The sequence below is a fragment of the Bos indicus genome, chromosome 19, assembly GCF_029378745.1.
Source record: "Bos indicus isolate NIAB-ARS_2022 breed Sahiwal x Tharparkar chromosome 19, NIAB-ARS_B.indTharparkar_mat_pri_1.0, whole genome shotgun sequence".
NCBI lineage: Eukaryota > Metazoa > Chordata > Mammalia > Artiodactyla > Bovidae > Bos > Bos indicus.
In genome coordinates, this window is record NC_091778.1 from 29970891 (window position 1) to 29981853 (window position 10963).

The 10963-nt window shown below is 46.0% G+C and overlaps 1 protein-coding gene across 5 annotated transcripts in view; it reads right to left on the reverse strand.

Moving 5' to 3' along the window:
• The window catches only part of STX8 (syntaxin 8), a 206946-nt gene that overhangs the window by 48622 nt on the left and 147361 nt on the right, over window positions 1-10963 (reverse strand). For 2 of the 5 annotated variants that reach the window (XM_019982050.2, XM_070774340.1), the window contains exon 8: window positions 4423-4564. The exons of the other annotated variants lie outside the window; for them this stretch is intronic. In XM_019982050.2, coding sequence (XP_019837609.1) covers window positions 4423-4564 — 142 coding nt within the window. The remainder of the gene's footprint in view (window positions 1-4422; window positions 4565-10963) is intronic. 5 annotated transcript variants of the gene reach the window in all.

Genomic DNA, 10963 nt, shown 5'->3' on the forward strand with positions numbered 1-10963 from the left:
GCAATGAGGCCTATTAGTCAACCGGATCCATCTGTATACACAGAGCTCCCACAGCCTTTCTACTTCCAGGTTCGTGCGTACAAACTCATCCTGAGGATTCATCAAAGCAGTTAAGCAAAGTCCATATCATGACTAAGAAAGCATCAGTAAACAAATAGAAAAACTGACCACAGAGGATACAGAGATAATTCTGATAGAAGAAGAGAACTGAAAAATAAAACACAACATGATAAAAGACTCTAGTATTCTTGAAGAGACTTGGGGAAAATAATGCATCTATAAAAACAAGAACAGAATCCAACAAATAAAGAACAATCCAGAATAAGAGCTTCTACAAATGAAAAGACCCACAACCAGATGCATTGTTCTGTTGTTCTGACAGCAACAGTAAAAGATTCTAAAAGCTTCCCGAATAATAAACAAACAGTATGTCAATGATAAATAAAAACAGGTCACAAACAAAAGAACAAGAATCAGTCTGGGTGGACTTGTCATCAGCAATACTAGATATTAAAGCAAAACCTGAAGTAATTTATAATTCACAACTCTATACTCAGACCAGCCACCAACGGAGCATGAAGATGGAATAAAGCGTTTTTACGTGTGGGAATTCATAAGGCATACCATTCTTGCCCCTTTTCTTAGAAAGGGTGTGGTTCAGCAAAATAAGGACTAAAACTTTAGAGAAAGAGAGATCAGAGAAATAGTATAAGCACGTAGAACAACAACAAATAGAAATACCACGGCGACGAACAGTCCAAAAACCCGAGGTGGGGGGTGGGGACCCAAAATAACCTCGCTTAAAGAAGAAGAGGCATCTAGAAGGAAAACTACTAGGAAAACCAATAAACGAAAAGCAAACAACAAACAAACCAAAAGATAAATAAAAACACTGAGATTATCTGATGAACTTTCCCACAGAGAAATTAGCATTGTGAGGCATTTTAAAGACATGTTGATATATTGGAAAGAATTATCCACAAGAGCATGGAAAAGTGAACAGAAGAAAAAAGGGAATAACCAGTTATCTGGGGGGGGGGGGGGGAGTGATAGAAAATAGAGCAGTGGCATATCACTTGATTTGGCAATAAATACTGTTTACAGAGCCATAATCCCACTCAGATTGGAACAGAATGCCTGAGGGCGTGAGGATGTAGGTTTCCAGGAAAAAAGGGAGATTCAGTTTAGAAAAACTTCAAGACAAATAAAGGGAATGAATATATGGAAAATCGAAGGCAATCAGAATATCTAAGAAATATAAAGGGCAGGGTAAGTTTTGTATGGCATTAGTAATAAGTAATTTAGAATAAGCAAATTAAAACAGGAAGTTCATGGGCTTCTAGAAGAATGAAATGGATTCAAAAGATATCAGGTGTGGTGAAAAAGACAAGCTTCTTCTCACAACAAGAAAAAGAAAAAAACAATCAGAAGAAGTTAAAAAATAACAACAACGAAAAGAAATCTGAAAAAAATTCTAGCAAACCAAAATGTGGCATGGTTTTAAACCAACGATAGAATTTAAAAAAAGAATAGATCTCAACATTCTCCTTTGACTAACACAGGGATTATGAGTTAGGAATTACACAGATGGAAATATAATCAACCACAGTGCATGTCTTGGTTTTTCAGTGCACAGCATTCACACAGATAAAGTAACCTGAAAGCTATTTATCGGCTATTAACTTGGAAACAACCACAGTTTAGAAATCTTAATCGTGGTCAAAATAGAATGCAAATTATCAACATCTGACAGAAGTGAAGGGCTGTGAGATGAGAAGAGGTTGGGAAAAAACGTGAGGCAAATATACTGTGTACCACCCATGGAGCTGGAAGTGTTACTGAAAGTGACAATAATAATACACAGAGGAATAAAACCAGGATCTTAGAAACAACGAGGCTGAGTACCCAGTGAGTGAAACCCTATGTATCAGACCAGGAAGTCAATAGGTAATGTCTACAGTTTAGAAATAAAAAATGATGTGTTAATACGCAAGGAATCACTTGAAGAAGGACAAGCAAAAACGGTTCAAAGTGATTGACTCTTGGGATCGTGATCGGGATGGATGAGTCAGGGCACTGTTTGGTTTTGAAAAGTGAACGTGCACTGTTTAATTCTTCTAAAGTTATGGTTTACTCTAGAACCTGAATATTTTGGCTCATGGCTACAAAGAAATTAACCCTTGACATGTACCCCTGGATGCACCTAATTCTACTGGTACAGTTCCTGTCTGGGGATCCAGACACTGGCCAGCAGGAAGCAGGTCTTCAGACAGATGGCAGCCCACAGGGCATGGTGTAACGGAGGTAGGAGATATAAACTGGGTTAGTGGTCACCTTAGGGAATTTCGAGTCATCACAAAGAGGAAGATCTCCGCCAGGCTCGCTGCTGGAATAATCCTGGGTCTTACCAGGCTTCCAATGCTCCTGCCGGACAGAATAAGTAAAATGTCCTATATTTCCCTTTTGAAAGCACTAGGAACAGCTCAAGGATTTGCAGAGCAGAATGAAAGAGGAGCTGTCACGGAGTTCCTTAGGACTCACAGCTTGAAAGGAAAGAGGAGGCCCACAGGGGGCCTTCGGACCGAGCCCAGCGGGGGAGACTGAGCACTTCCACAGCCCAGGGGGTGGGACCATAGCTCTTAAAGCCACAGATCTCCTCTGTAGGCACAGAGACCCTCACAGCGGGAATCCATTCACACCAGTCACCCTTGGAGACTGCTATTTATGCTAAAGAAATTTATCCCACTCCATTGTATGTTTCTTGTCCGGAGCGCTCTGGGATCCCTTGTTTACGGCCTTCGCCCATATTGTGAGCAGGGGAATGGACAGGCCATTTGAGAGGGCAGGGGTGGCTAATGATGGGTCTGTTAGCTCTGCAGTCAGGCTCTCCTTTGTGAACCAAACCCAATTTGGGTGCATTTGCTTAAAGAAAAAAAAAAAAAAGCAAACCCCATTTGAGGTTGAAGAAATGTTAGTTGTGTTCCATTCCTTTAATAGGGGGTAAAAAAAAACACAACAACAGTAGAAGAAACTCAAAACTTTATAATATTTATTTATTTATAATCCATCCTTTAGGTTGAAATACACATCCAATTATCTCAGGTATAGGTGCACATGCCGCCTTAAGATAGAGAGGCTCTTAAAAAAAAAAATCAGGGGCCTTTCATCACTACAGAGATGCTAATTTTTATCTCCAGGAAAGTAAGGGAAGCCCCTTCTGAAATGTTTTCTTTTGAGGTAGAACTTAAACGTATGCCACTGCTTTCATGAATCCTGTGAGCCAAATCCTTATAAATCGTTTGAGTTGACAGATCAATTATTCCTTCTAACAGCTAATGAACTAATAACCTTTGGAAATTTCTCCTTCCCTGGGTTTAAAATGAAAAAAAAAAAAAAAAAAAATCTTGAAGGGGAAAAAGTAATCAGTTAAAGACTACCATAGCAATAAAAACAAATTCATAATAATAGCTTTTTAAAGAAAGCTATATTTTGAGAGCTATGATTTTTAAATTAAAAATACGTCAAATAATCTTGTATTTTATAAATACAATAAATTTTATTTTTAAAAAAGCCTTAATGTCATATAGTGTCAAGAGAATTGAGAAAAGGGTAGGAAAAAAAACAGAAAAGGAGAGAGAGACAGTCGAGAGACATCAGACAGTCCAGAGACATCAATAAGCCAGGTGAGATTAATAGACCCGGCTCTGCAGAAGACATCGCCCGAGGTGGGCTCTCTGGGAACCAGGAGGGGGAAAGGACACACACAAAAGCACAGGAGAGAAAGGAGAAGGCAGAGGAAGCAGGAAGATACCCTGGTCATTAGGACTGTGAACACAGGAAGCCCATACGGAACATCTTGTGGACAGAAGGAGTCTTGGGGTGGTATGGGTAGAAGCTGGCAGGCAGCGCAAGCTGGACATTCAAGGGGTTGAACCCCAGGGGGACACCGAAGGCCAGAGCAAGTGGCAGAAGGAGAGCTGGAAGAGAGGGAATGCATGTGGGCCCCAGAGTGTGCACTGATACCAAGAATGAGATGTGCCTGCCGGGTGAGCAGGGCAGAGAGGCATCAACCCTATCTTATGACAGAAGGCCAAGGATTTCATAGATGTGAAAACTGAAGCCCTGGGAAGTTGAGTAAATGACTTGCTCAAGGTCCTAGGGCATCAATCTCACACACACACATCCATACTTTTGTGCTAAGTTGCTCAGTCATGTCCGACTCTTTGTGAGCCCCATGGACTGTAGCCCACCAGGCTCTTCTGTCCATGGGGATTTTCCAGGCAAGAATACTGGAGTGGGTTGCCATGCCCTCCTCCAGGGGATCTTCCCAACCCAGGGACTGAACTCAGGTCTCACGCATTGCAGGTAGAGTCTTTTTCCCACAACATTAACAATTCTGGAGACGATGCTCCAAAAGCGTACCTTCCAGGGAGCATCACACAGCTCTTTCTCTGTAAGCTCCTGGTACGTGGTGTGACATGGTGTAGACAGAGGGGAACTTCAGGGTCAGAAGATGTAGCTTGGAATACACAGCTCCACTGTTCTCCAGCCCCATCTGCCCTATCTGTAAAATGGGGGAAATCATAATCACACCTCAAGTTGTAGGCAGGAAACAGTGAAATAACACTGACCTACCAGAATCTACTTACAAGACCTGACAAGGGCCCCAAGACTCAACTATAAGCCCATGATCCTGTTCCAGAAAAGCCACCTGAGTAGTGACACAGGGTCCCATGCTTAGAAGTCCTATGCTGTCACCATCATGATAGTCTTAATAATTTCTAAACAAGGGGCCCTGCATTTTCATCTCTCACTGGACCTCACAAATTACATAGTTCGTCTTGGGTAAAGCTCCGTGGCTCAATGAGATGAGTCTTGGAGAAGACGTCCATCTTTGGCAAGTAACTCTCATGTGGGCTTCCCTGGTGGCTCAGATGGTAAAGAATCTGCCTGCAAGGCAGGAGACTGGGGTCTGATCCCTGGGTCAGGAAGATCCCCCGGAGAAGAGAATGGCTACCCATTCCCGTAGAGAAGCCTAGCTGGCTATAGTCCACGGCTGTCGCCCGCCAGGTTTCTCTATCTATGGGGTTGCAAAAGAATCGGACGCAACGAATGCATTTTTCCCATATGAGCTGCAAGTCTGAAGTGGACACTAGTTTCTCAGCTGCTCAGCATCTGAACCCTTTTTTTTTTTTTTCTTTAACAAGGGAGGAATTCTTAGCTATATGAGTCTTAGTAGGAGGCAAGACTAAAAGGGCCAAACACTGGCAACCCCCTGCCTCCCCACAAGCACCAGTACACAGCCAGACAACAGTGGTTCTCTAGGGACATCAGAGGCAGCCCTCTCCTGGCTACAGCCTTTGCTGGTCAGCACCGGTGGGGTTAGTGGATGGCAGGCCCAGGGAGCATCCAGTAATCATGGCAATGAGAAGTTGTACGAGATGGTTCTGTGATGGGGTTGTGGGGATGATCCAGCCGCCTGTGGTTTTCTCCCCATGTTCTAGTTTGATTCTCCAGCCTTCTCCATGAGTGATTTTTCAAACCACTCAGTATCCTTCTAACACCTCTCTTCTGTACTTCAGTAATCAGGGATGCTTTCTGTTCATAGCCAAGAGCTTGTTCTGATATAAAGCTGGACTGTGTTACGGAGCCTGATTCTCCTTCAGCTGACAGGCAGCAAAGAAGCCCTGCGTCCCGAGGGAGAGCCTGTTGGGCCCCGAGCCCCGGGTGGCGACTGGAGCGCTGGTGCCTGCCCGCGTGGAAGTGGACCTGGCAGGTCGCGTGGTCCACACTCCTTCTGAAAGTGGGACTCCTTCCAGAATGATTCAGGGTCAAAATAAGATGCAGATAAAGATGCTTCCGATAGCCAGAGGGTACACTAAGCAGAAGGCCGTTATCGTGGGTGACAGACCTGAAGACTGGCCATCTCCTCTCCCCTCCAGGTCAGCGGTCAGCTTGGGGCTTTCGAGGACATCCCCAACTGTCGTCAGGTTGTCAGGAATGGAGTTCAGGGACATTCCATGTTGCTCGCAGCCAGAAGATGAGATGTCTTTCATTCGGAGTATGTAATTAAGCTGGCAGTGGGGTTCCTGATGGAGTTCTGGGGCACAGTGGGGCTAAAGTGCTCTGGGATTCTGAACACCAAGGACCACACTCAAAAGACGCTTCACATACATCAGGGCCGCAGAAAAGGCCAGATGCGTTGAACACAGTGGTGTGGCTTCTGCATCCGGGTCAAGGATGCTCCAGGACTCCGCCCTCACCCCACTCCCTTTTATAGGCGTGTTCTATCAATGGTGACAATATTTTACTTTTTGCCAAGGGTTGGGAGAGGAGGCGGAAAGAAAGCTCTGACAAGCTCATTTCCCAACACTTGAACTGAACTCCTGGCTGGAACAAAATCACTTGATTGCTGGCATTTACGGCTTTATTTCTACAGTGCCACTTGGCTGGCGGGGTGATTTTCCAGCCGCTGCGTGAGTGACACTAGTTCCAGGACAGGCCCATTAGCCTGGAACTGCAGGAAGACCCAATTACGAGGAGTCCTGCTGGAAAAGCTCAAGACGCAGCCCACCCGACTCTGTGTGGGCAGCAGGCGTGGAGCAGGGGCAGAGGGGTGGCAGGGACAGAGATGTGGGGCCACTTCGAGGCCCATCAGACCACTCAGGCCATCACAAAGGGGGTCCCAGGGGCAGGACACTTAATGCCAGACTAACGAGGAGGGTCCCTCTCGTCACAGCCAAGCCAATGAATGGACAGAGGTGACTGGAGGCTGTTGGATGTCCCAGAGCTGGAGAGATAGAGACAGTTACCACACATTTGGGAGAGAAAAGATTGGCACTCATTCGTCAAGCTGAACAGGTGCGGGGGTGGGTGGAGTAGGGGAACAGAGAGTCCAGGCAAACAAGGGCCAGGGCCGGTGCTACTGGGAGCAGCTGGTCTCAGCCTGGAAGAAGGTGAAGGTCTGCTGGGCTCGGTACCCTGGGAGGCGCAGGTACCCTGGGAGGTCCCGACAGCATCAAAGGGGAAGGGAGGAGCTGGGCAGGGGGAGAGAAGCAGGAGGGGCTGAGAGCCCCGCTCGGCAGGCTTTGCAGGGTGAGGAAAGTACTCATACCCGGGGCTTTATTTGAATTGATCACCTCTTATTAGTGTCTTTTGAAATGCGAATTAGCTGATTAACCACTGCTCACAGCCTTCCCACTGTTCTTTATCCTCCAGCATTCAGCAACTTTGTTCTAAATAGGGTAGGCCACAGTAGCCCACCAGGGGGAAATTATTCTCAAGGTTACAAGAACAGTGGCCAGGCAAACTTTCTCCCTGGGCTTCCGGGGGTGGGGGTGGGGGTGGCGAGGGAGAAGCAAGTTTGGGGGGAGACGGCACCCGAAGCTGGGCTCCCGCCACCCCGGGTTTAGAGACCAAACGCTCGTTCCCAGGACTCTGAGTGCCTCCTGGGTCCATTCTCCAGCCAGTGATCGGGGCGCAAAAGCAGGACTCCGACTCCCGACCACCTGTATATCTACGAGATTCATCTTGTAAAAGTCCCACTCGGTCCAGGCCCCCAAGGGACACCCGTGCACTGGCGGTGGCTCTGTTTGGCGCTGGGGGCAGCACGGGATGGCCTCTGGCAGAGCCCCGTCCCCACTTGCCTCTGCCTCCAGTTTGGCAACACGACACAAAGGCGGTGCAGAATGTATACACTTTCCAGGCTGAGCCCCTATTCAGAGGGGGCTGCAGCTTGCACGTAATGGGCCCCCTACAGACAAAGCCAGCAAGTTTCTTAATTAAGTCCAAGTGAAAGACAGATCCCGCTCGCATCTTCAGAGAACCTTCCTTCGGAACTTCAAAAACACCCTGCGCTTGCCTACCAAACTCAGCCACGAATAACCAGAGAATCGTTTCCCCCTCCCCTTTTTAAAAAACATAGAAAGCCGAGCCCCAGGCGCCCACTCTCCGGCCCCTCTCACTTTCCCTGCAATTTCAGACATGCCTCTGGTTTATAAGACGAGAAACAAAGGGACTTCTTGTGCGGAGGAGAAGCCCTCGGAGGGTCTGCGTTTCATTCGGCCTTCCCCGGAGCACTGCTGTCTAAAGAGCCCTTTAGCTGGTTTCGTCTCATTAACATTTCCATGTGGTATCAAAGGACAGTCTGCAAAACCAGCCCCCTGTGCGTACAGCAGGAAGGACGAGTCCGAGGATCGAGTGATGCTAAAAAATTAATTACTAGCTCATTGCCTTTGCAGAAATGTGATTTTCAGAGCCCTCCCCACTTTGCCTAGCCCCAGCAACCAGCTCTCAGACAGACCTTTCTGGGTTTTGCAGTGATAAAGTTCTTCACAAACAGCCACCAATCATCCTGCAGCAGTAGGTTACCAGGAGTAGGAAACGCTGTGATTTTTTCCCCCCTTGTAGCGGCCGCCCGGGGTGGGTTAGTGAGGTGGCTGCAATCATGCAAGCTGAGATGAACACTTAGAGCAGCATCGAGGCCGGCTGTCCTGCAGGGAAAATGGTGCTCAAAAATAAAAGTGCGTTTATTGTGGCGAGAAGCTAAGCAATGAGTTGGCTGTTCCCAGAACTGTATTCTCTGCACCAGCATCCTGGACTCTGGTCCCCAGCGTGTCCCGTGCACCTGACTAGCTTGTAAAAACGTCACCTTACGGTTGAAGTGCTAAACACGCCCTGTGTTTCCTCGCCTGTTTTCTTCTCCCTACACCGCACCCCCCACCACCACCGCCTCTTGCCTTTTTCCTTCTGCAATTCTTTGCTTCCTCATTAGAAATGCCCGGCAACGTCTGGCAGACAAAGAACACTACAAACAAAGTGTATGGCAAAGGGAGAAAAAAAAAAAAAATTAAAAAGGGGGAAAAAAAAGTGCAGAGGAATTCTTCATTCACTGATCTCTCGAATACATTAATATCTGAAGCTGTTGGCACAGCCTGAAATACTTGGGCAGTGAACAATGCGAGCAAGGATTCGAAGTCTGGGATCTTCAAATAAACCCCGGCGCTGTCATGGCCACCAGGAAGGGGAATAATGGCCATATTAGCTGACCTTCATTTTGTTGTTTCTTCAGAAACCTGACTGCTGGACCTCTGTTTGCTTGTTACTAGGATTTCTTGGCTGAAAAATTTTAGCATTTCCCAGGCCATACAACAGCCAGTTTATTAGGTAAATAAACCAGGCCTTAGGCAGTCTTTTCTGCTTCATAATGAGGACAGGGTGAACTGGAATGCGGGTTGGGCTGGAGTCAGGGAGGGTGACTAAGTATCAGAAACTGCATCATCTTTCCTTCATCCAAAGCACCGATGGACAACGAGGACTGGTTATACATCGTCACCTCGAGGTGCTGGCTTTGGTTAACTTCACCAGCATCCTCCACGACTGAAGGGGGATGAGGCTCACAGAAGGGAAGAACAAAAATTGCAGCTGTCTTCCGCTAGCTCTTCTAGCTTCTCCTTCCATATCTTCAGTGATATATCACTGAGCCCACGTGGATGAGGAACCGGAGACTGGTTTATGACACATTCAAATGGAGCCAATGGTATTGGATTTCATTTGTCTGTCATAAATTATAATACTTAAATGTGCTTGCGTTGTCCAAGCCACTCTCTGGTGACAATCTTAGTGATATTAAAAAATAAGTAACACAGAAGAAAAAGTCACTCAGTCGTGTCTGACTCTTTGTGACCCCATGGACTATACAGTCCATGGAATTCTCCAGGCTAGAATACTGGAGCGGGTAGCCTACCTCTTTTCCAGGGGATCTTCCCAACCCAGGAGTCGAACCTGGGTCTCCTGCATTGCAGGCGGATTCTTTACCAGCTGAGCTACCAGGGGAGCCCCAAGTAATGCAGAACTGGATGCCTTTTCAGAGCCGTTGGATCCAGAGGGCCTTCTGGCTGTCTAGACTGTCACAGCTGGTAGTTATGACATCTATGTGCCTGTTGACTATTTACTGTCTTCTCCACCCCTCCAACAGCCACATAAGCTCCCTCGAGGCCAGGGCCACAGTACTATCCTGTTTCACCCAGTATGGCCCCCAGAACCCAAGATGTGCTTGCCAAATGAGGTGGAGATATTTTTTGCCTGCCTTTGGGAAAATACACAATATCTTTAAAAAGCTTTCAGCTGCCACTCCCCAAAGGAATGACCTGCAAATCTTCCTCAAGGGTGGTATTTCTCCACTGAAAATGAATATGAGAGTTTGTTTCCTGGGACTTCCTTAAAGATTCAGCGATTAAGACTCTGCATTTCTGGGCATGGGTTCGACCCCTGGTTGGGAAACTAAGATTCCACATGGCCTGCAACCAAAAAAAAAAAAAAAAAAGAGAGAGAGATTTGTTTCCTGTGGTTCCCAAATTTCAAGGATATCTTATAATAACTACAATATAAATAGGATAATGTATAATAATATAAATGCTAGAAATTTTTACTCTTGCTTAAAGCAGGAAGTCATGTAAAAAGATAATAATACACAGTTTTTGAAAAAGTTATACAGGCATCAGAGTCATTGTTTCGGGAACTCTGTAAAGACAGAGAAACCTTTCAGACTCTGGGAAGCAGAAAGCAAGTTGTGTGGCATATAAAATATCATCCCAAATGGTTTTTAAAAAGTCATGCATGTAGACGTATTACACGTATGCACAGAGAAAAGACTAGAAAGATATACCCAAAATGTTAATGTTGATTATGGGTGGGGGGTTCTTTTGTGCTTAGTGTTCTCTATTTTGCTACAGGAAATTTATTATATTTAAAATAGAAGAGACCTTCAACAAGCATTTTTTAAAGTAATATATTAGTAAATGAGCTAAATGTGCCTGAAGAGTTTCAAAAAATAAATTATTAACTAGCAACCCACTCCAGTATTCTTGCCTGGAGAATCCCATGGACAGAGGAGCCTGGCAGGCTACAGTTCATGGGGTAGCAAAGAGTTGAACACAACTGAAGTGACTTAGCATAAGAGAGG